At 38.5% G+C, this 26,232-nt stretch overlaps 1 protein-coding gene across 1 annotated transcript; it reads right to left on the reverse strand.

Annotated features, from left to right (window-relative positions):
• Window positions 1–244: 244 nt before the first annotated feature.
• On the reverse strand, window positions 245–6,894 carry CCKAR (cholecystokinin A receptor). Its single transcript, XM_056360184.1, has 5 exons — window positions 6,774–6,894; window positions 5,765–6,016; window positions 3,466–3,727; window positions 1,725–1,852; window positions 245–1,081 (listed from the first exon to the last, which is right to left on the reverse strand). The coding sequence occupies exons 1-5, from the start codon at window positions 6,892–6,894 to the stop codon at window positions 555–557; spliced, it is 1,290 nt and encodes a 429-aa protein (XP_056216159.1). The 3' UTR covers window positions 245–554.
• Window positions 6,895–26,232: the final 19,338 nt, after the last annotated feature.

Genomic DNA, 26,232 nt, shown 5'->3' on the forward strand with positions numbered 1-26,232 from the left:
TATTTTACTTAATAGCATCATCTTCGCATAGACAAGCCCATTCGTCTTTTACTTGACTGTGACCCCAAAATAATCTCAACATGTATTAGCTCAGCTAAAACAATGTGAAAATACACTACTAGAAAGGTAACTGAGAAAATTTTGATTATGAGGCCTAAGTATTGAAGTGAAGACTGCAATACATGTATTTGTGTTTGAGGAGAATCTATTAGCATCTCAGAAATTTTAAGAAATACTCAGAACAGCAGCCAAAAACTCAACAAAACTGTTGGTATAAAGGACACCAATTTTTACAGGCAAATCTATGACAAACAGAGCATCTTCTAAGGCTTTTTATAAAGTCCCTTATCTTCAAAGAGCCCTCTTCTCCCTTTGTACTTTTGAAGGGAAGGTGATACAAAGCTCAGACAGCGATCCATTTCCCGTACTGTCAGCTGAAGTGTTTCATTACCTCAGAACTAAATCATGTTCAGCTGATGCCTCAGTCACTTTCCAAGACCAGGTGACAGATACTTGAATTTCTGTAGGCCACTCACTGCCTCTTCTGATGCAGCTCAGGGAGGAGCAGATGCATTCATGTGCGTATAAGAACATTTGGAGAGTGAAGCCCCTGTTGTCTTCCCCTCCTCTTCATCACCGACCTCCCCCCGTATCGCAGGGGGCTTTTGCTTTGCACAGCAGGTGAAAGTGGCTAGAAAACCCATGCGGAAACGCTTGTTCATAAAGCAGTATATGATAGGGTTCACACAGGCAGAAGTGTAGGACAACAAGTGGATAAAGGAGATGGGAGCCCCTGAGAGACGCTGGTCTGCCGAGGCAGTGTCAAACGCGCGCCAGGCGTTCACGCTGAAGATGGGAGTCCAGCAAAGGAAAAACAAAATCACTATCACCACCAACATACGGATGACGAGTTTCTTGGCCATTAAGTTGGCAGAAGAGCTGCTGCTTCTCACCCTGTCTATTTTGCTATGGCTAGTAGCAGAGAGCTGTTGCAATGGCATTTTCCTTTTTCTTTTGGTTTTGTTGAGGTAGCATCCATCTCCATCCTCATATTTGGTGCTGCAGGTACTTACTTTTCTTTCTGTACATATAAATCAGTGCTTAAAGAGTTGGCAAAATATCTCTGAACAGTGGTTCAAAATCAAAAGCAAAGATGGAGTCCAAGTCTAAACAAATAACATAATTCATGGCTGAACAACTGCTGCAAAGAAAACACTGGCCTACTTCTGAGTCAGTCATGTATCAGCTGCTCTGCGTCCGCTATATCCCAATATTCTCATGTCTTAACTCTATACAAATTGATGCAAAAGATGTAAGAACACTGTTTGCTCAAGTATTCACTGAAGATAGTTTTCAAAATTATATGCTTCTATGTAAATCTGACAATTTTTATTGTGGTGTTTATTGACAGAAATGGTCCTCACCCATGGCCAGAAAAAAATCTTGGTATTGCTACAAAAAACAAATTAGAAGTTTAATGTATCCTGCCCAGAGCCTTTGCAAACAAGCCATAGGTGAGGAATTATTTGCTAGTGAGTAATGGAATAACTTCAATCAGCAAACGCATCTGGCAAGTTCACGACCATAATGACCCTAATGGTCACTTTTGCAAATAGAAAATTTTGCTTTTAGTAGCCTTAAGATGACTGCTCGTATCTTCAACTCTAACTTAAAAAACAAAACAAAACAAAACAAAACCAAACCAAACCTAAATGTATTATTACCTTGTGAAGATTTTCTCTGGCTGGCATCAAATTTTATTCCTCTATAGAGTTCCAAAGAAATCAGGCCATAGGCAACCATCATTATAATCCCAGGTATAAGAAAGAGTATAAGTAGCAGGAAAGTGTACCTAAAGAATCAAAAGATGAACTGAGAGCAAGGAACAGCACAAACCCAGAAAACCTTTTTCTCCAGGTAAGAACTGGGGGGGGAGGGGGAGCAAGGGGAGGGCAGGATTTCAAGATTTTTTTGAAATTTTTCCATACTAATATGAACCATCATTTTGACAGCTCTGGAAATTAGAAGCTTCCCACCTCTTCTCCTTCTTGCCCCAGAAAAATACAGTAGGAACAAGGCTATTGTGGCTGCAAAACATCCATCACCCGGCCTTCGCAGGCCCAGAGGAGATGAGCACTCACGTAGAGGTCAGACGGGGGACGAAGGTCTCTCTGCCTATGGATGGGGCTCCCTGCTGTAACCACATGAGCACTGGGTGCCCTGCCACTTTGAATGACATTAAAATGGCCTTGCAGAAGCCAAATGAGCTGATGATGATTCTTGAAGGAGCCCCTGGTACTGGTAGTCACTACTTCAGTGAGATCTGACTTTCCAAGGGTCGTGGCACGTGTGGGCAGGGATGGAGCAGCCACGACCCCAGCTCTCATCCCTGGAGCCATGCAGAGGCCCCTGGGGAGGGATCCCAGGGCCAGCAATCCCTTTGCTGAAGGAAGCAGCTTTTACTTGGTTGCACATCTCTTACTCTAGGCAGCTTCTCTCATGTGACTACAAGTTGGGGAAATAATTTGGTTTAAATGCGTTCATGAGCTTATGTCTCTTCTGCTCCCTGGGGCTTTGGTGCAAACTCACTAAGGCACCTGGGAATCTGCAACACCACCGCAGAGAAGGGAATTTCACCCTCCATCCTCCCTCCTCATCTGTACTCAGACTGCCAAACACCAGAGACTACCAAAAGCATTAATACAGGTTTGCTATGTTTGCAGACACACCACACTGAAGCGGAGCATACCTTAATCTTGCTCCCAGTTCCGACTGACCTTCAGTATCCGAAAGAATCTTACATCTTCTTGGTGCCAGTTAAGGTGTTTAGTCATCATGCAAGGACACAATGTCTAAGTGATATTGCTGCTTAATAGTGCTACTATTTACTTACTCTGCCTGTACCTGTAGGGCTTGGAGCACTGTCTCTCCCCTCATATCTCTGCCCCTATTCTCTAGAAGTGACCAAAAGGGTTCAGTTCTCAAGAAGGGCATTTGCAACCTCTCCAAGTTCTCATATTCTACTTCCCTGCTTCAGAGGACCTTCAGGCAAAAAAATTTCACAGGCAAGGCAGCACACAGAGGGGCACTGGTGTGTGACTGTTTCTCAAAGATCAATCAAGGATTTCTCTGAAAATATTTATGTTTACATATAAGTGGGTCGAAGCAGTACTCCTACATGAGGAGTGACAGATGCTTTCTTTACAGTGACAGTAGCTGCTTAGCAGACCATAGTGTGAGAATCATTGCCATGTTGGGTATCATTCCTATGACACAGGAAAAGTCATACAAGTGTCAAAATGTAAGCAGCTTAATTTTATTTTTTTTTACTTCTTAAATAAGCATGATAGAAGTGTAAATGTTTGCTGAAGGTTAATACTTGATTTTCAACAGGCTTAATGCTACCATGAAATCCTGTTTTCCACCAGATAATTATGCATTTGCTAACAGTCAGCTATGCCTTACCAGGACTGCTGAATGACATCACTTGGCCAAAGGAGCCGACACATATTTGCTGTGGTGTTGTTATACTTGGTAAAAGGTACCAGTTTGCTGTAAATTGGGTATGGTGACATGATAGTAAAGGAAACACACCAGGTAGCAGCAATCACTTTCAAGGCATGAGATTTTGTTTGCCAGACCCTGGACTGCAGAGGTTTGCAAATGGCACTGTATCTCTCCAAAGATATGGCAACCAGGTTGAATGTAGAGACACTTACAGAGACACCTATATATATGAAATAAAGAAAAAGGTTATTCTGTTGTTTTAAAGGTTCATGTTATTTTCAAACAGTCTGGCTAACTTTCTGTATACAAACAGAAAATTAAAAATATAGCAAACTGTTTATAAGCTAAAATGTTTATAAATATCACACTGATTAAGTCAGTGAAGAATGTGTAGGCAATGGGTCTGGGTCTCCACACTGATGTTGCTGTCCTGTGCTTCTGTAACGCCAGAAGTCCGAAAGAAAAGATTCATTCTGTCAAACCGTGAAATTCTGATAACAGGAAAAGAAGACACTTTTCCTCCTCGTTCTTGTCTTTCCTACTGTGGTTTATCCACTCCATTAACTGCACTGAAATTCAAACAAGCATTTGAAATCAGTGGGATTATGCTATGTTATTATGTTAATTACTCTTTTAACACTGAAGTTCATAGTCCCTCTTCAATTGTTGCCATTTTTTTTAAGTGTCCTGCTTGTCTGGTGATCTGATTTTCTCATTCAAGAGAATTAAATATCTTACCACTTTTTTAACTAGGTGCTAATGGAGTTACAAAGCAGGAGAAATGAAGACAAGAAGCAGAACCTTTGTCCTTCAAATGCCCTTCATTTCTTCTGTTCATATACTACAAAATATAACACAGTGGTCTGTATTGCTGTCACTGAGGTGACCCAGTTTATCACTTCAAGTTTATAAATATTTCTTGCTAGCTCTGTCACAAATTTTTCTTTTGGTGAATAAGCTTTCATTTAATAGTCTTTGTGAATGTTCTAATGTGAATCAAAATATAAAATGCCAATATCTTTACAGCCTGCTTCACACAAATTATCTGTAATTTAAAATACCTCTTCCTACATCTTAAAATTAAAAAAATGAGCACAGGTGATGTAATGGATATCAGTGTCTGTTTGAAGCCTCTCTTAACGTGACCTGCTAATGGGAAATATCCACATTCTGACTCTTAAAATAAAACACCTTCATCATGAAAAACTCCGTGCTCAAAAATATTTCCGAGGATTTCTTTTATAAAGTAATTTACACAGTGTGAAATAAGAGAAAGATGACAATGCTTCAGCAAAGTTTTATGACATTTATGGCACCAGTTCATTATAATTGTTTAAACATGGACTTTAGTTTTATTTGTTTTATCTACAAAAAGATGTTGATTTCCCATTCACACACTTTAGGTGTGTACTTTCACATTACATCAAAGTTCTCAAGGGCATTGGTTGAAAGGGGACCTAAGGTTTCTGTAATTAACCAAGGCTCTCCCAAGGTAGCAAAAACTTATATAATGTTTTTTTTTTTCCTTTTTGTTTTTTTTTTTTTCTTTCTTTCTTTTAAGAAACAAGCAAATGCACAGGAAGTATTGGAAGTGAGACAAAATCACTTACACAGACATACATAATCCAGGCATTTTGAAACTCCTGGCTCCAAAACCAAAGGGGGTATGGCAAGGCATATAAATGTGATGCTTCTTAAAGTCACCCTCTAAAACCTACATCTATATTTTGTGGTGTCCTGGTGAGCTCTGATCACACCTGGTCTGTTCTCAGAAAGCGTTTGCTCTAACTTCCAGCTCTGCAAATGACACCTACTTTGACCTACTCTATTTTTTTTTTTATGCATCACTGCTACCAAAATATTCTGTGGGCAAAATCTGGCCTTGGTGAGGACTGTACAACCCTGTCATGTCTGATGGGTGATCTCAACACCACTAATAACTCTGTCAGTGATGGGTAAGCAAGCACATGTGCTGGGTTCCTCATTAAAGGTTGATCATACAACATATTTTTCACTCCACCTGATCCAGTAAAACACTTCTGCACGTTGTTAAAATTAAGTGGCTGCCTCTGTGTTTTGCTGGATTAGACCAAGGAAAACAGAACCATGAAGATTTGCACTACAGAGCTATTTCTTCATAATTTTGGTAACTGTTCAATGGCAGATGGAAACAATCAGCTTTTTACTGGTCTTTAATGACCTTCTCGCCTATCTCTTTAGTCAGTCTTCAAAATAAGTATAAATTTCCAAGACTTACCCATGAAATAAGTGGCAGTTTTGCAAACAGCACTACCAAAAATAAAATCTTTCAGCAGGTTGGGAATGAGGGTGAATGGCATGCAGAAAAGGCAGAGCATCAGGTCGCTGACTGCTAGTGACAGCAGAAATGTGTTGGTGACTGTTCTCATCCGTTTGTTTCTTATCAGCACTGTAATTACCAGAATGTTCCCCAAAATGCTGAGCAGAAATATCAAGCAATACAGCAGAACCCGAATTATCTGATGCAAATCTGAAAATTGTCACAAGGAAAAATCAGTTATACAGTATATAGCTCATAGACTAGTATTAGATGTTTCATCCTTTAATCAAAAGGTAAAAGCCTTTCTGTATTCAGTTTTACTAAGGTTTATGTCTTTATAACAATGCAAAATTGATGGAAGTGCTGAAATTCTTAAACTTACTCTGACCTACTTGAATTCCACAACATTAAAATACAATAGATGCAATACAATGTACATTTGGATAGCCAAATACGACTTTTTAAACACACACTCTGCTCACACCACTTAGTGTGCACCACTCACTCACCATGGGAGTTCCTTCTTTATACAGAAGTAAGAAAAAATAGAGATATCAAAAATATTTTAATACATGCATATTTTTTGCAGCCTCAGAGTGCTACAATTTCAAATGTAATCATTTGTGCATGGCATCAGATCAGATAACTCCATTGTTATTGATTTGCTCAAAGAGTAAAAATCATGTTTCTCCAAGTCCTTAGCAGAACTGTTTACATTTTGTGCCAAATATTGCTACTAGTTTAGTTTTCCATTATATCCAAATTTTGTTCTAGTTGAATTTTTAACTTGGAAAACCAGCACATTCTAAATTATTTCCTGCCTGTTTCTCATCCTAACTTATCAGCAAGCAGTTGATTTTGCACTCTTTCACGGGAAAAGCTTTGGGTAGCTGTTTCTTTCCATAGTATCCCTACTCCCAGCTAGAACTAAAACTGCCTGGAAAAAACCATGGGTTTCTATACATACCTTTAGAAGGATAAGGTGGTTCTTCCACACAGAAAAAAGTGTCATTTTCAAAGATGATATCACACAGGAAAGCAGTAATATTCGTACCGTTCCCAAGGAAGCTAACATCAACTACTTCCATTCTTCAGTACCCACAGGTTAGCTTTGATGGAGAAGTGGGTGGGTGTGCAACTATCTGCCCATTCCTTCAGTAAACAAATACATTTCTGAATGAAATCTTCCGAAGAAGCACAAGAGAGGCAGTTGTGCAAGGAAGCTCTTCTAACTATCAGGGGCACTGAGCACACAGAGTCCTGTTCAGGCTGAACAAGATTTATTCCAGGGACACACAAGGCAGTTCAGAAAAGCAAGGCATGCGTGCACATACACGCTCACACGTATGCGCGCACACCCCCCCTTCTGTTACTGGACTACTGTTGGGATTATAAACAGGCTAGAAAAAGATTACAGCATTAACCCTTTGCAAGATTGCTTCTACTCACATCTCTGCAATATTTCTCAAAAGGAGTCTGTCACACCATGGCCAATAAATCACAGCCAGTGAGTGATGAGACTGATAAACCCGTCTCTCAACCAACAGCATTTAAAATAATAAGAGCAGCTGAATAGAAGGGCAGAGAAGAAAGAAATACAGTGAAGATTTTGCATGCCTCACATGAAAGTGATTCTTACCTTCATATTTTTCAGAGCAGACTGAAGACTGGGTATGCTCAGAAAAACAAGAGCTGTTACATCTCTCTCATGCGGTGAAGTGCTAACTTTGTACAAAAGCGCTGTACGTGCCTGATCCAAACTCCAGCAAGTCACTAGAAAGACTCACTAATTTCAGTGTTCTTGGATCAAACCTTACAAAAGTATATTAGAATTGTTGGTTAAAGCAGAAGCCTACACATTTTCTCAGTACAAGGACTCGAATACAAACTTGATGAACTGATAAACTCTGGCATGTTAGTTACACATTACTGTAAAACACAACAATCTTGATCATTTAAAAGAAACCCTTTCTTCTGAGTTCTGCTTTTTTAATGCATAAACATTATCCTCTCTGGTGTTTTCACAAAGTCATGGGCTTTTAACTTCCAGTATACAGCTTGTTTATGGCTAAAGCTGTAAATTAATATTATAAATGAATCCCTGCTATAATTCAATGGAAAACATATTTCACATTTAAAATCTCTTCTACTTAAATAGGCAGAGCACTAATAGGTTCCTAATTACAAATCTGGATCCCTTAAAGGTAACATACAGAGACTGGAAAGCCTGGATTTCTTTTCCAGTCTCATCAGCTTTGCTTTACAATGCCATTAATGGGAATAGGTACATATAAGAGTAGATTGAAAAGCTACATTTAAAGTTCTAATTTCTAAATTATCTTTTCTTTAGCAGATTAATTATATTTTTCCATTTATTTAATAGATCTTTGTAGTTTTTAAAATCTGAGATAAAACGACTCAAGCTGGCAACTGGTGTATGCAACATGTAACTGTCTAAGCTGAAAAAAAAAAACATTCAGTCCAGCAGGACTCAATTCCAGTTTCAAAGGTGTAATGTACTGGTGGGAAATTAATCCAGAATGACACGTTATAGTTTATTTTTCCACTCAGTCTCAAAATGGAAGAAAATCATATCAAAGAAACAAAAGTTAAAATGCTTCCATTTCTTCAATGACTGGGCATTAAGCTTGAACATTAGGTACCAATGTCTCTAAAAATCAATTTTATTTTAGCTGCCTAATTCAGTTTTAATTTTTTTAAATATTTTTCTATGATTAAACTGATGGGTGTTATTAATCAACCACTCTATTAAATGACAAACATTGCCCATTTAATTAAATGCATACATTTTTTTGTTGTTTCAGTTTTGAACTTATTTGTAATTATTCCAGTATTTCCTGAACATTTTATCTGGCCATTTAAAATTATTATAATATCCCAAAGAGCTGAAATGGCAGTCAAGACAGGTGCTGCTGTAGTAGTGGTAATGCAAAGGAGAAGTAAAGAATGCTTTTTGGAAAGGACTACTGAACTTCAGTTGCATCTTTGCTCCTCTTCATAGACAACCGCAAGATGCAGAATAGTCTAAGCTGCCCAAACTTCTGGTTGACAACAGCTTTTTCCTTTGAAAATTATTTTCTATAGAGGAAAAATCAAGGACAAACCAACTCACAGCAGATCGTGTAGCCTATGAATGCCTTTCCAAGGTGCCCTTTATACTTCTTACACTTGAGATACTGATCCTACTTTCCATATCTGTATGAGAGTCACTTCAATGCTGTCTTTCCATTTTAGAGCATTTTCCTTTGTCATGAAGTAACATCAAATCTGAATGATTTTAAGCTTTTAGAAACCTTTGTGTGTCAAAAGAAGTTATTTTAATTATTTATAATTACTATAATGATCTGGCCAACTGTAAAACACAGGATGGGTAATTGTGTTTAGCAATTCCTTTACTGAATTAAATAGCCTGTAATGAAGTTCAAGAGTTTCTGTAAGCAAGATGTCACATTGTTGTTCTGGGCTTATTTTTAATGTGGAAGAGATCTTTCTGGATTCCTGGCACCTACTATTAGATCTGCATTAGATAAATGATTGGATATATTTTCAGTTGCAATTGTGTTGAATGGCTGATATTAGCAGTATTTTTATTTACGTAATTATTTATTTACGATAGATGTGTTGCTTTTTGGGGTTGGATTCTTTCTCAAATAATTTTTAATCTACAGTTTTTATACTGGTTATACCACTGTACTTTTGGGGTGAGGAGTTAATTGCTGGTGTTCTGAAGAGTTACAGCTTGTTTACTCCTGTAACTTCCTGAGGAAGCAACATTACACTAAATAGAAAGATTAATTTTTATTTATGTTGTCAAATATAGACTGAGACTGTGCACTTGCCATCGTCTGCTGGACTTCCAGACTTGCTAAACTGGATTGCATAGAGTCTTCCATGAAGTCTCAGGACCTGGTTAAAAAGAAGAGAAGAAATAGAGTGAATGAAGGTCTTGGGGAGGCATAGTGATCAGGAGGGAAGACAGGAATAGGGGGATCATTAGGAGGATCATTACAATCAGAAAGATTACAGTGGGGCTATCGTCTCTCACTGTATCATGACAGATGGTGAATTATTATTCTGAAGTTAACTCCTCCGTACTTGTTACAATTTTGTCATATCTGAGGAGTATCAGGTTGGTTATTCATTCTTTGTAAAGAGGTAGTTTCATACCTTCCATGAGCATCATGGCCCAGGTCTAAAATTTTTCCTAGTTATTCTACAGTCTTTCACAGATGTTAACACATATAGATGAACGAAGGATTTAAATAATGGCATATTGACTTTCTGTGTTGTTACTTCCCCTGTTCCTTTCCTAATAATTCCTGTAATCCTATTTGCTTTTTTGATGACTACTGAGAATTGAACTGATATTTTCATGGGAAAACCTAGTGTAAATTCAGTAATCTCCTTCCTGCATAGTAATATCTAGTTTAGAGCCCTACACTGTTTGTGAAAAATTATAATTGTTTTCTGCTTTGCAGTGATTTTTACTCTCCCATTTTTACCATAAAGAGATTTCTGCAGTTCTTCAAAGTCAGTTTTTGCTTCTCTTCTCCTTGAATGACTTAGCATCACAGAAAGCTCTTTTACCTCACCCCTCTTCCCATCTCCTGGAGCATTTATGAAAGAGGTGAACAGCTGCAGCATAGCTTCCTGTGGTGCTCCATTCATAATTGCCTTTCACTCCTACTTTTCATTCCTAATTTTTATTTCCAGTCTTCTAATCATGATGTTTCCTGTTTCACTCCAGACCAATTGTCTCCTTATCCATGACGTTAAAAATTGCTCCTGAACTCCTGCTTCCATGGTTCTCCTAGCTCTTTCTGGCAAGCATATCCACGCCAGCTCTGCTCCCCCAGCCCAGACAAGTCTTCCAGGACTACCTCTGAACATGGATAGTCACATGTTAAAACGTCCCAGGCTTTAGGAAGCTCCATCTAGAAAAGGAAAGAAGAAACAAACCACAAACTGATACAGCAGCTCAGTGATGTGGGTTGTGCCCACAGCATGAGGGAACAATGTTTTCAGCTAAAGAAACCAAACACAAAGCCTGAAACATGCATGCATGTCATTGAAGAACTCAGCATGTGTTCTCCTGAGTTATCAGGACCTTTGCCAGCATCGCCACCACTGAATCATCAGGTACTTGTGGCTCACTGGCTCTGTGTCCACGTGATGCTTATGGATGCCACAAACTTGGTTTCCAAGTAATTGCCTCTGATTGCCAGCCTCAGGAGAGAGTGCCTTTTTGATGGTTTTTTTTCACTGGTGACAGAAGGAAATCAGACCTTTCCTTTCCACTTTTGCAAAGGTAGCCCAGAGCCATGTTTACATTGCAGCTCACTTTTTCTGGATGTGCAAATTCAGATGACACTTGTCAGGCTTATTGTCCTGAATGACATGTGAGCAGACGACTTCATCCCTTGCCATTCACGTCTTCCCAATGCAAGCCCACTGGTGGTGACGGTGGCAGTGCCAGGCTGTGTGTATAGCAGCCTGCCATGACCCTGCCACATGGAAAAGGAACTGTCAGAGAGCAGTGTGCTCTGAGGCTGGCCAGGGCTGCAGGTCAGTAACAACAAACACTATAAAGCCAGCGCATGTCTCTCACATTGGTCTCAACCGTGCGAAGGACCAGCTTCCTCAAGAGGGTAAAAGCCCCTCACCTAGCCCCCTCCCAAGGGATGGGCCCACTACAGTGTCAAGATGGGCTTCTTAAGCACACGCAAGAGGGCTGAAGCCAACGAGGCCATCAGCCACAGACAGAGGCTTCATGTAGTCAGCAGAAATGCAAAATGGACCAAAGTGCCGTGGGTGCAGCCTGCTCTGTGAAGCCTCTTGGCATAGAGGCATACTGTGCAGGTGGCAAATGAGCGGAGAGCATAGCGATGGGAGGTAGCACATGGAGCATAGACGTGAAGGGTTGAGGGTAAGTACTGAGCTATGACTGGCTCCAGAGGGTACTAATTTCAACCAAAACCAAGTGCAGAATGAGTGAGGGAATGCTATCGCATGCAAATCCTAGTAACTGTGTAGTTACTGTTTGAAACAAACTGGATCAGCTGGTTCACATGTCCAGCTCTCTAAATCTGTAAGGTGTAGCTTTCCTCTACAAAATTTTTGCAGACCTTGTGTCCAGAGATTTTCATCTGTTATTACTGTCTCCACCAGCTCTCCTTTCTGTGGGTGCCAGGCATACAGAGTGGCTCATAATTCCAAGGGTTTAGTTCCCTTGGAGCCTTTTATAAACACTGGCATCACATTTGCACTTTTTTTTTCCTCTGGCAACAATGTAGTTCTAAGCAAGAGATGACACATCATGTTTAATAATTTTACCATTTCCTTTAGAAGTTCTGGATGAATACCATCTGGTCCTGGGCTGAGCTGGATTCAGCGTCTGCTGGTTAAATTGCCAGACTAAATGAGTAAAAATTTACCATGAACTCTTGACTCCCCCTTTGGAGTGGATTTCTGCATGAAACTTATGTAGATCAAAGAGCTAGAGTCTTCTAGGCATTTTTTTGCATAGATTTACTCAAATGTACAGCTAATAATCTTAACGTTTGGACAGTTCTGAGTTGTCTTTTTCACATAATTTCTTCCCATTCCATTTAGCTAATTGCATGATAGATCACTCTCCACCCAGATCAGTATCATCTTGTCTCCCTGCAAGCTTTAAGCGAGAGGAAAAGGATGCTGTTTTAATTAAATGCTTGCTAATCACAGATGTACTTTTATTATTTAGGAGAAACAAAATCCTGAACGTCTACCCCACTTGAACCTAATCATGCATTATTTGGGATGTTGGAAGTTTTAGGCAAGAACTTCTTTTATTAATAAAATATGGTTTTGTTAATTAAGAAATAATTTAGGTACCATAGTGTAGCTGTGTAGACAGTTTAAAGAAAAGTAAACAGAAATATTTTTCCCTGTATTCAAAGAAGAGGAGGCTCATTAATCCATAATAACAAAAGAGTCTGCCATTTCAATTATTTTTTCATTTTAATCATAATCCTTTTTTTCCTCTATAATGTCAAATACTGAACACACTGGCTTTGCAGCCAAAACAGTTGCTGTGCTATGTCATTTCATGTTAAGTGTATATTGCTTTTCTTGTCCAAAAGCAAACCACATCAATTTATAGTTGCCTCATTCTTCTTCCTGAAGAATAAGCATCTGTTCTGTTTTTTCATTAATCTGACAAAGATCTTTACTTAAATTTAAATAGAAACTCCACTTGTAAAATAATGAATTTCGAAAAGCTTATCTTTATCTTGTGTGAAACCTACAAATAATTTTGGGTTTGTTGCCAAGTCTTTTTTGTCCTGGCAAATGAAATAAAATACATGAATGAGAAGAAATGCATATGGGAAGCCATGGTCTACTTCTGTTCTCATTTGCCAGGTTTATGCTGGCATCAGGCAATTGATTCAGTGGAGTTACACAGATACAAACTACAGGGAGATCTGTGTGGATAACTGGCTAGCTGAAAAGGGTCACATAGACATAGTCCAGCTGGCTGGACAAAAATGCACATCGCTCTCAGCTTATCTGAAGTAAAGCAAAATACACTGTCTTTGGCTGTCCTTGTTACACAGTAACAGGAAGATTTCGGTGGGAAAAGAATGTTGCAGGTGGGAACAGAAAACTACAGAGGAGAAACTAGGGGCGTGGTATTTAGGCAACTAACCAATAATGAGCTTAACTTTTGTAATATGTATGAGCTAATTATAAGAAGGCATAAAAGGTGACTGTAAGAGACAATAAACGAAGTCTGCTGATCACTCATATTGAGTGACTGTGTCTTCCCTCCGTCGCAACAGATCTGGATGAGACCACACTTGGAGAACACACAAAATTCTCAGAAACACATTTATTTTAAGCTTTTCCAAGGTGATCTGAGCTTGAGTCCTATCAGTGTCTCACAGTAACTGCAATTAAGACCAGTTTATAGCATACTCATCTGAATTCAATAAGGATGAAATTTACTTCAGAGCGCTTTGTTGTACCATGAATGATTTCTGAAATAGTATTCAGCAATATAGAGGAGGTCAAAGGCAAACAAAGTGCTCTTTCTGCCACTGCAGTGCATCTCCAGTGGTCATGTATGACAGTGCTGTGACATGTAGTTTAAGAAATGCCTGGAAGACTCCACTTGATAGATGATCCATCTGGACATCTCTCAAGGTATCTTTTAAATTATTTTGGGGGTCACTTTTTTCTTTCTTTTGGAGTGCCAATTCATAGTATTTGAAATTTTTGGATGTTTGCAGTATCATCCACCTGACCTACCTGTGAGACACATTACAGCTGGCCCTGATGCCTTCATGGACATCCAGTCAGCCGGTCATACCATCTTCCTCAGAAGAGAAGAAATGAGGCCTCCCAGGTGATGGCTGTGACTTTTGTACAATGTTCAAGGCTCGCTGATGAACAGGACGAATAAAGCATATTGTTTCTGTAAGTCTTCAGGTCCAAGTTTCTGTGGGCTTTCTGGATGCAAGAAGAGCCAGAAGTCCATTTTTGCTCCAGAGATTGCTATGCAAGTGTTGTATAAAGTTTAGGGAAACTTCTTCAAAGAAATATGTGTAAATAGTCTGTCCAGTATAACACAAGATCACATAAAAATCCTCCTGACACCCTGTGACAGCCAATAAGATACCTTTAGTAAGGTCTGGGATGAATCATTATTCGCTCATTCCTCCTGCATGGTTTATCGTGCCTGTTGTAACTCCTGCTGGCACTTCTCTCTCAGCCAGTGTTGGCCTGTCTCTAGGCTCAGTTTCATCTCCTCTCTCCATACACCTAGACTTCTAACTAATTTTTAAAAATGAGGGCAGAAATTATAACAATGCTTGCTGAAGAACTGAAGCCGACCCTTTTCCTTTTTGTGGCTGACATAACAGATGCATATGTGCTTATGAGAATTTAATACTAACCCATGAAGAGGAACATAGATATTTTTTAAAGTTGCTTGTTTCTTTACTAGGCCATACACTGGGTTGTACAGCCTTAGATTTTTTCTTCGCCCTGTGAATATATTAGTTTGCTAGAAAAAACGGTTCAGGATTCAAGCTAGAGATGGAAGGAAACAGCCTTGCACACCCTTACATTGTGGCTGCTAGGACCACATGCCAACTTGCCAGCATCAACACATGGCCCAAGAGGTGACCTTTTTTGGTTTATCTTAACACCATCAGGTGTTGGTACTATTAATAGGCTCCTTTGAGCATATTTTTGCATACTAGAGCAGCATCAGTCAAAGTCAAAATCCATCACATGTTCTAAGGTACCAGTCACCTGAGCCTGTCTTCTGAGGTACAGTCATGACACGGTTTGTAACAAACAGGTAAAAACATCAGTGGCTGCCACCAGAAACGGCCCCATTGATTATAATGCCAAGAACAAAATGGTACAACTTTTCTTGACACTACTCAACTCCTTAATAAAGCTCAAAACCAGAACAGACTGCTAAATAAACCCCAACCTGTAACAGCCAAGACCTGTAGTCTTGTCTTTCGAAGATTCCAGTTAAGCACATAACGAAGAGTCACTACTGTTTTTCCCATAAGTAGATCTCTCAGAAGTATATGAAAGAAGGTAGTTATGTTAATTGCAGTTGATATGAATTCAGTTTAAAGATGAAAAAGATGAAGCACAAGAAAGTGAACTATTTGGCACAGGCCACTCAGTGGGCCAGTGGAAGAGTCAGGAGAAGGAAGGCAGTCTCCTCAGACTTGGGCCGGTGCTATATTTGTCAGACAGCTCTGCTCTCAAGGAAAGCCACCCTATACTCATGACGTTAAGATCAAATAGATCTTCACATTTCCACAGAATTAGATAAAGAGATATTATTTTAACAACACCAACTAAGTCATTAAGAGACTGGCTGTGCAGTTAGTAGGGAGGAAATAGAGGAAGTCAGCTGATGTATTATTGGATAAATTGGTACCAGCATAACTGAAGCCAGGGCTTTAATTAAAGATTCCAAAGTTTATGTGTCTTATTATGTATGGAGAGAAGCTACTTTGTGTTTCATGACATCTGATCTGACATCTACATTTTTGGAGGGCTATCAGTTTCTGTAACATATGATAAATACCCTAAAGGTAATACTACTGAAATTTGTTCATTGACATCTGAGTTCCCAAGAATCTTATAATCCTTGGCGTAAGGGAACCTAAGCTATGGGTAGCAAGCGTGTCCATCAGAAAAATACTGAAAATTACGCTTACATAAGAAGAATTAATTTAACCAACAACAGTAGTTCTTGAAAGCTTCTGTTTTTATAGGAATCATACACTTTCTGTGAACAGAAGTCATCTGATTTGACATAAATTTGTACAAGTCTGCACAAGAAATTGAACATACAATTTGGTTATATTTTGTTAAATTTTCTATTATTCAGTAACTAAAGAGAAGCATGTAGCCTCACTTATTTCAAAGTTAATAGGCTAAGTCTCTTACCAACAACTGAATTCTGAGTATGAATTTTAGTAATTTGAGAAAATTCAGACCATGAAGTGAGGGTAATGAATAAGAGCACAGGAAATAAAGTATTTGGAGTAGGGTATCTAGATATGAAATAGATATCCAGAGCTATATATAAATATTTTAGAATATATTGCAAAATGTCTCTGCTTTAGAAGACCTTTCTACCATTACTACTGGTACAACAAAGACAACTACTATCATCTATAAACCCCGACCAGCAATCCCCACACAATACTCCCTCCGTGAAAGTACTTAAGCCAAGTAGGATTTTGATCTAATAAAGAGAAGAGTAAAAGATGGCCTGATGCCTAGCATTTTGCACGTTTTCTGTTGTTGTGATTTTGCACAGAAGGGTACTCAGACAGTGAAAAGATGGGTTGTCGCCTTCAAGTTCTGGGGCTACCAGAATGAAAGTAAGATTTTAAGTTAGGTTCATGGCTATGTGTTTCATTGTATACAATTAATTATTTTATTGTTTGACTCTTGTTCTTTTACAGTGACAATCTCCAGGCCAATTTTTTCAGTTAACTGGAACTCTGCTAACTAGGAACAGTTTGGACTAATTATTGAACCAAGTAAGATGAGGTACAGGGAGACCTTTGGGACCTAAGACAATTTACCCTGTCCTAGGTCTTCATTTCTGGAATGTTTATTTTTATTTGTAAATAAGACAAATTATCTTTGCATTTTGGATTTCATTGATAGGTATGATTCTGTCTAATAACAGGTTGTAGAAAACGGTCAGTTATAATTTTTTGAGTAACTGAGAGAGGCAGGTCAAACCCTTAGTGACAACATGATTTATTTCAACTATTGTGCTGAGATGCACTGGCAGTATTGGATAGTATTCCCATACAGAGTGATTTCAAAACATTATTCCAACACTGAAACACTGAAAATAATAATTTGCAGAGTTCCAGCACAGATGGGCTGTTAAACAATAGTATTATTGGCCTTACTTGCCATGCTTTTGTCTATTTAGTTCTTAAGAAAACACCCTGTGGGGAACAATTGCTGTAGTTTGGACTATTTGCTCGTGTTTATACAACATTACATTGTGCAGGGAGTTAATGTGACTGAAAGCATGCAAGTTTTAAATTAATTTTCATTGTTTAATCTTTGCTTACATTACAAAACTGTTTTAAAACTGCCAAGGAGAAGACTCAACTCTCAAAAGAAAGGAGAAACAAAAGTCCAAGGACAAATTCTGCTCTGAATTCTCTACACTCCTTTTTTGATAGCGCCAGACTCAGTTAGGATGCTATGGTATTCCTAAATATCCAGAGGCTTATAAATCAGAAACGTATCAGAAGTTGGATCTTTGGGATGTAATCCTCACATACAAAAACGTTATTTGCTTTAACAAACACTTGAAAATTTGCAACTGATATGGATGATTTCTTTTAATAATTTTTTGTGTGTCTGAAGTCACTATCTTGCACTCACATTTGCAGTTTCATCCATAGTGGTTTGGACCTTTCTGTAATCAACTGCACTGGCATTAAGCATGCTTTGTACAGACACAGCAGTGCAAAACAGTCACAGATCATATAAATTGTGGCTACCGTGTCACTTCTCGGATACCTTATTTCTTCCCAGTGTTTTTATTTTATTCTAATGCATTCACTTTTCAATCCTACAATGTGGGGAAAATGATACAATTGAAGTAGGAAAGGTATTTCTGAGGAGACCATGATAAAAGGTCAGCAACAATTAGTATTTTATTTTTACAAGCTTTGCCTAGAGAAGTTGCTGGAGCAAGTAAAGGGTTTTCATAATATTTTAAGTGATATGCTAGTGAAATGCTCCCAGATTTGACTCTCACTCACTTTGGTTTTAAATCCAGCAGTAGCAGAAGTACAATTTTGTTCAAACCATAATCTCACAGTGATCTGGTCTCCTAAAATTTCATTAGCATTTCAGTTAGAAAGCCAGAAGTGTCAGCTGCAATTTTATACTTTGTGAAGACAGACCTCCCCAAAGTCTTCACTTAATTCCCAATGACTGCTCATAAAAGTTTTTATTAGAAGTCAAATGGGAATGCTCTAGCAAAATAAAAAGTAAAGTACTATTTATTTCATTAGCTGTTAAACTGAGTCATTTCATACTGGAATATCTCATTACCAGACCTTATACAGAGAAAGCTGGAAACTTAAAATTGGATTCTGTGGGAAATATTCAAAGCAATTCTGAAAAATCAGATCATGCTAAAAATGGTTAAAAATAATTTTTGATCTTCTGTTTTAAGAAAGAGTGTGTGGTAGGTCATATACAATTTTATCTAATCTAAACTTTTGTTCTTCTGATCTGACGTGTTACTAATTATCCAAGGCTTTCCAGATTTAATGCTGTTTGAGCAGAAACTGTCAATAAAATTGATATTTCTTTGATGATATCCAGCTTACTGATCAAGAAGATAGTAAAGTCTATTTCTCTGAAGAGTACAGAAGAATGAGAACAAACCAGGATTTTTCCTCGCTTACACTTTTCCTGGCACCCTGTTCATTACACAGTGGCTCGTTCAATTAGCGACATGATAATGACTTCTTTTCCTCTGTTCCTTCTTTGATGCATCCTCATGAGTGCTTCTTCAGCTATTGCCTTTCCTACCTATGTGCATTTTCACCTCCTTTAAGCCAACTTAACCAAAACTGTATTTGCAAATAGTACCTTAAGTCTGGAGCATTTATCCCTTAGGCCATGCAACTGAGCTGTATTCAGTACTTTCAGCAGGGGTATTATTTCCACTTCTAAGGAGTAAATAAATAGTTAGATCTCAAAGACTTGTGCCTCTTGGATAAAGTTATAAAAGCTAGTAGTACCTTACTGCATAAGGATACTTTTTTTTTTTAATATTTCAAATAATAATAATAAAAAAGTTTATTAACTCATGTCACAGTTAAAGTTCATTGAAGTCAAAACCATTGCATGGCTATGGATATTTGGAGGTTTTGGTGTCCTAAACCACTGCATAATGATGCCAAAGCAAAATGTTTTTCTAAGTGAATATTTGATTATAAAAATCAATATGCATACATACATTTTCTTCTCTGAATCCCTTATCAAACTTGCTCTATAGGGTATTTTAAGTCTTTGCCCCATTCATATTCTTGTTGTAAACATTCACAGTTATATTTGGGGAAAAAAAGTTAACTATGTTTTGAAAGTAGCTTCCTTCAAAGAATCAGTGTCATCTCTTGCTATTATTTTCCCATATGCCAGTACCTATGGGTTGACAGCCTTATGTGTCACCTCTTTGATCTAAACCTTTATTATGCTGCCATTATTATTAATCTAATTTCATAAGTGAAGGTGAGTCCTTCCACTGCTGAACGATTCCAATTAAGTATTTTAATGCTGGGAGCACCTTTTATCCCATCTCTCTAGAAAATGTGTCCTTTGTCAAAGAGTGGATAGGAATGTTGGCTGCAGGGGTCCTTCCTATGAAGAACAAAAGTGATTAATGATAAAAGTCACTAGGGAAGGTAGGGAGGCATCCCACATGAGGAGGATGGACTATGGCAAGCTACTGACAATCTTCAGGTCAAGCATGTAGACTCCTGGAGCTGGACTGGGGAAAATCTGGCTTTAAAATATTTCTTAGACAGCACCTTAGCTGCCTAATGCATCACAGTTATCCTTCTGACATTACATATTCATCCAATTACATCGCTATATGATTCCTCATTCATATTACTGACTGATAGCCTCGGCTAGGGCAAATCTGTAGAGTTTTGCTAAACTACTTTACCAGCTTCATAACTTGTCTCTTCACTTTCTTTTTTGCAATGAATACAAAAAATTCCAACCTTTCTTCAGCCCTTTAGCACTGTGATCTTTGTGAATGTTTTCTAATTTTCCTTCCTGGTCTTTTTTGGAACATGTTGCAATATAGATTACAAGATTCAGCCCTGTAACCTGTTAATTAACAAAGCAATCATTTTTTTATGTCTTTTTTTTTTTTTCTGAGCAGACATCAGCTTAAGGAAACAGAAGTCAAGGTAAAAAATATGTGAAAAATCCTTGTAATGGAAGTAAGGATCTCTGCAACCCAAACTAGAGTGCTCCTTTTAACAGTTAGGGTATCTGGTTATGTTCCAACTACATAACCTTCAGGAAAGAATTACAAAAACCCTCAAGAGTTTCTAGCTCCTTTTGATTTATTCTTCACTTATGAATCCTCTGTTTGAAAATACAACAAACAAGGAAACCAGTCAGCCTACTAAACCTTCATATTAAAAAAAACAGAAAAGCATTAATCCACTTCAATTGTCATCAAATCTTAATCAGAAAAATAAAAAATGCCTAGAACTGATACCCAAGGAAAGATCCTGTTCTTCCACTAAGTTTATAGGTCTACTTCTTAATGATTAAGGAGAGGAAGGCTATGATTTAGACACTAAATAACGTATTCAAGGTGACCTGCTGGTTGTTGAAGACTTGCAACACATACTGACATGACTCTGCAATAAATTGTATATATTCCAGGCAGTGAACAAAAGTATAACAGACTACCTTAAAACATTTATTACATTGCCAACAGAAGACAAATTCCCTTACTGCAATAAGTAGGGTATGTTTTCAAGAAGCTATTTCAGTGGAGTAATGCTCAATACTCTGTAATACATAAATAGAAGATCAGAGGGTTTGATATTTTTAAATAGTAGATGTAAAACCCCACCACATATATTTTTTTAGATATTTTGAAAAAGGGAATACTTCCTGTCACAGACAAAACCCAAGTTCTGCTTGTATTTACATCACATAGCCTCACTGAAATCAATAGCTTTGAAAAGAATACAGAATCTTACTCTAGCATATCTATGTACTGGTAAACTCTGACCTGTAGATGTTTACTAAGAATCTCCTGAGACTGCTCTTTTAACTAGATTTCTTGCTCACAGACCAATTGGTTAAAGTTTGTAAGAACCTTAAAAGAAGTGGCTAAAGTAAGCTGTTATGTGTGTATTGGGAAAATGTTTGCTCATGAATGTTGAGTCCTGTCTTTTAAAAGGTTTGGATACATACAACTGTTATGTAAATTTCCTGACAGACTTGCTGATAGGTGAATATACAATTTAAAATTAAGATCTAAAATATATCCCATGTTTCAAGTGCATAAGCTACTCAGTTTATGCACTATTTATGCAATAAACTGTATTTGTGATTCAGCATGTGTTTTTCTTCAAATGATACAGAATGTTACTGCTAAAGCCCATGTCACTTGTTTAATAATAAAACACATGAATAATAGACTAAATCTAATAACACTAGAGAAATTAGGAACTTTGTGCATGCTAGCTGTTTTACATAACTGATAACTCACAGTTGCTGCTATGACTCAGCAATGCTACTAAAAAAATTACCAGTAATAGATACTATGATCTGACATACATGATCCTCTCTAGGATGTGGCTTATACCTATCTAAAGCAAAGCCAAGGTCCGGAAGGAAATTACCTAAAATCAAGTACTGAAGCAATGTGAAACTCCTAGAACTAGACTGATAATCCTTGATGTCATTGGTAGTCAAAGTCTAGCTCTCAAGTTCAGCCACGTATTAGATAAAATATATTACTTCTCATGAACAGTAGTCTGAAATAAGAGACGTTTTCTTCCCTGATAAGTGAAAGTACATCACCTAAGCTTCCTACATTCTTCAGATTGCATCAGTGGTATTTGGGCAAAAAAATCTCATTACTCCACAGATACTGATTATTTTAAATAAAGTATTGAAACTTGTCAAAATATGCACTGTCACTTTTTGTGCAGTAATTTGAATAAAGCTTGAAATTGATGAGGGTGAGGCAGTGACAGAAATTTCTTTTTTGTCATGCCTCTCTGTTATCAGCTCATGGTTCTGACTGCACAAGGAAAGCAGTGGCTGTTATAAAGGTGAACCTGCAGGACTGACCCATAACTGAGATTAAAGTTTAATATACATTAGTTTAATATAAAGAGTGAGCACACTAAGCAAAGGACCGAACATGATGTTCTCTGAAAGAATGTGCTTGGATGAGAAATCCAGGGAGCGGCTGTTTGAACCTGATGCTTTAGGTCACAAGAGAAGTTCTGCTAATGGCTTGAGATGAAGGATCAGGGTTATGGATTTTAAACTCTCCTGGGTTAAAATGGTTCCAAGTGGAGAAAGAAGAAATGAAGGTCTGGAAAGAAGTAGATTTTTAGATAAAAAAATTCAAAACAACAACAAAAATCCAGTTTACCTGAGAGGGTATAAAAATGCCCTGTTTTCCTGTCTGAAGGAAGGCAAATACAGAGCACTTTGGGCATGGGAAGGATGTGTGTGGTTTTTGTTTGAGTCTGGGGTTTTTTTCCCCTTTAATATCTTATCCTTTTGTTTTGGCACACAAATTTGTTGTTGGGTTTTTTTGGGGGTGGTGGTGGTTGTTTCTTTTTAAACCTGGGTTTCTGTGGCACTTGGCTGATCGGGACACAGCCATCCTTACATACAACCCAGTCTGCCATTAGGGATTGCACATGCTGTCATTCTCCTGGCAGTGTCTCATGTAGGACAAAAACAGAAGGAACAACTTGGAGACCTACACAATATTTATGATACATTGTCAGGGTGAATGCAATATGTAGCTCCACCTGGAAAGCATTAACTCCCTGTTATGCAGGGTGTCAAGGAAAGGTACGTGGCTTCTCTACAGTAATAAGTGACAATGATTGCATACTTAATCCTATTCTGCACCATACCTTGTTCCCTTACCCTGCCAGCACTGCCTGCATGAATGCACCCGCCCCCAGCACAGGTAAAGGGGCAGCATCTTCCTTCCAGTCCCTCCCCACCCCTGTTCCCCCAGCAGAGAAAGTAGCCTTAAGAGGAGACTTCATGACTTGGCACTTCTAGCAGGAAGAAAATGAAAGATGAAGATGGGATCAGGACAGCATGAGTGTTGTGAATGGCTTAGGGGAAGAGTGTCTTGGGAACAGCTGACTGAAAATGCTGGGATTTTCTTGACTGCTGGGATTTGGGGATTGGGACTGTTGGGATTTTATTAACATTGCTGGGATTTTGTTGACTTCCCTCATCATTTATTCTGTTATACCAGGCAACTGCCTCCTTTGGTGATACCTGCAGATAGCGCTGCCTGGTCCATACATAGTGTATGGAAAAAGTCAAGCTTCCAGGCACTCAGTGCATCCTTTGGATGTTTTTCCTTTTTACTGACTGCCTTTACAATCCAGGAAATAAACTGGTCTTCCAAATAATTTGGAAGCATTAAAATGTATTTTGTCTCATGTGGCCTTAAATATGACAGTATGATGTATCTGTTGTGTCATATCCTCCCCTCAATCAAAAACCCACCAGGGGAAAGATGGAGAGAGTATGGCTGAAATATATCAGATACTGACTGTAATTTTTCCTTTCCCTTGCCAAGTTGTTGATGCTTTCCAGACCTGCAGTGGCAGATAAATGAAAGACACTTGGGATACAAGTATCAGGTACAGTTAACTGCAGTAACTTGACACAAAACACGTTAAAGAAAGGTGTAACACTGTAGAGCACTGCAGCTGTAAATGGAGGTGGAATACAAAGAAGAAGGGAATTGGTGTTCAAGGGTGTAGGACTGAGATGAAGAGAGGGAAAGACCACAAAAACCAAAAAACCAACCAACCAACCAACAACAACAACCACAAAGAAACCAACCCCAACCCCCCCAAAACAACAGAAAAACTACACCAGACCTTCTGATAAAACCAGCAAGCTGCCTCTAGTATGTGGTACTGGACATCATAAACCCACTCTACACTGTCTGTACTGCAGTTGGTTACTTATAATTTAAAAGTAAATCATGACGAAAAAGCAGTAATTGTCAAGCACTTATCACACGAACCAAGTTAAGCCAGTCATGTGATACCAGGGGGACAGGCTAAAGAATTGGTTGAGATTCCTGCCAATGCCTGTCATTCAAGTGATTTATTTTTTTTTAACAATGACCCTGCATTTCTCAAGCTGCTATGCAGTAAGGTCCTTGTAAGGAGACAAAAGAGAAGCAGGCACTTAAGCATGAGATTGCTTCACTGGATATGGTAAGGATTCACAAGAAGCTGTTAATAGCCCTCAGTGATATTCTGTAAAGATTATCTCTTTATATCACCTTGCTTTTTAGGTTTGATTGGTATTTACAAGTTTTCCTGCCCATACTGGAGATGTAACTGACCAAAGAGAAACCTAGTGCATAGGAGGATGGAAACCAGACTGGAAACAGTCTAGAAAAACAGGGAATGAAGAGTGACAGATGTGCACATGCAGAGAGCAACAAAGGCAGATTTGGAGCAGGGGTAGTCAACTCCGGGAAATTCTTCATATGTAGCCAGCGTTAATTTTTTCTCCTGTTGACCTATAGAGATACGGATGGCTTTTGCAGACCTGCAAAGTCTTATGCATTGCACATGAAACTCACCTGATGTATCATCTCCCCATATTCCCCAGGAGCAGGGGAACTCACACTTCTTACCAGTAAGGTGTCACATCTTCTGTCCCTCTCCACAACCTGCCATTTGGCTGAATGTGGTCCCTGCAGACCACAGAACGGAAAACACCATGGTGTCCAGCCAGACACCATGTTGTGCTACCAGTAGTAATGTAACAAGCCTGAGTCCCCACATATCAAGCAGTCCTGATAAATAACATACTTGCCAAAGGCAATGTGAGATTGCCATCCCTGTGGCAGTCCACAGGTTCTCCCAAAAACTGGAAAAGAAAATGCTGCTGAGGACTGTGCCAGGCAAGAGGGAAGGGCTTACGCTCACACTAGCAGCTGCAATGTAAAACCCTGGACTTACAGACACTGAGCTGTGGAGCTTAGTGGCATGCCCTGGTTATTTCCATGTGCTTGTCTGAGCAGGCAAAGTTCCTACACAAATAATCCTCCTCAATGAAAATAAAAAATATCGAGGAGAGATACTGTCTTCATGTGAACTCTTTGCAGAATTTTATTATGAACGAGCATGCAAAGCTACTATACTTTGTATGCTTGTTCAGTTGAAAATGTAGGCAAATATTTCATTAACTCCCAATACACAGAGGAAAAAAAAATGTGCTCACTGTTGCCCCTGACTTCACATATGCATGTAAGAGCAGAAATGTCAGAAAACTTGTAAATCAGAAGGGCATTGCTGGACAACTGGGCAGTTGATCTCCCTGTGCTCTCCATGAATCGAGAAGCAAGCTCTCCTCAGTTTTTTGAGTTAGCATAAATGACTAAGAGAAACTTCAGTTTTCTCTACAGTTGGTTAAAGAACTTTTATTTCTGATCTTCTATTACTATTCTTTTTTAAAACTTATTTTATCCAGAAATTCTCACAGATAAGTCAAAAGAGTTTGCAGACAGATGAGTTCAGTTTTATACCTTTTACATCTAGTTGTTTTTCCTAGCAAGTTAACTGATGACACCTATCTTCGTTTCCTTACCTGTCACTCACAGCAGTGAAAGTTACAACCTGATGTTTCAGAATCTTGAAACATTCTTTGTTTAACAGAGGCATGGCCATCCTCAGAGCTGAAAATAAGTATTAATGCTAGGCTTTGGAGGTCAATAATCAGTTTTTCCATGTTACCTCCTTGAACTTTCTTAGCTTATTTATTAATTATGCTGGGATTTCAAAATTAGCATTTCAGCTTAGTAAATTAGTTTATTAAGTGAGAATTTGATTACATGGTCCTGTTACTGATGCACATAGGAATAGATTTCCCCTGAAGGACTAAGTGGATTAAAATTCCTTGCATTTACATCACTCAACGAGATGCATATAGCGCCACACAGCTGCTGTGCTTAAATAAGGGCTGTGCCTGCTCCTGGTACAGAGCCTGAATTAATGCCTCACCATACTGAGCAGGCAGGGGTAACATATTCAAGAGCGCAATAAAACTTCACCTGAGTACAG

Source organism: Falco biarmicus, chromosome 1 (genome assembly GCF_023638135.1).
Source record: "Falco biarmicus isolate bFalBia1 chromosome 1, bFalBia1.pri, whole genome shotgun sequence".
Classification (NCBI taxonomy): domain Eukaryota; kingdom Metazoa; phylum Chordata; class Aves; order Falconiformes; family Falconidae; genus Falco; species Falco biarmicus.

What these genes read in the sequence shown, in the direction of transcription:
- CCKAR (XM_056360184.1), bottom strand. Translation starts at nt 6,894, where the DNA reads ATGGAAGTAGTTGATGTTAGCTTCCTTGGGAACGGTACGAATATTACT. An exon ending in AACTGCCACTTATTTCATGG is followed by an intron (nt 3,728 to 5,764) that starts GTAAGTCTTGGA and finishes TCATATATATAG; the next exon opens with GTGTCTCTGTAAGTGTCTCT. An exon ending in CCAGAGAAAATCTTCACAAG is followed by an intron (nt 1,082 to 1,724) that starts GTAATAATACAT and finishes TTATATGTACAG; the next exon opens with AAAGAAAAGTAAGTACCTGC.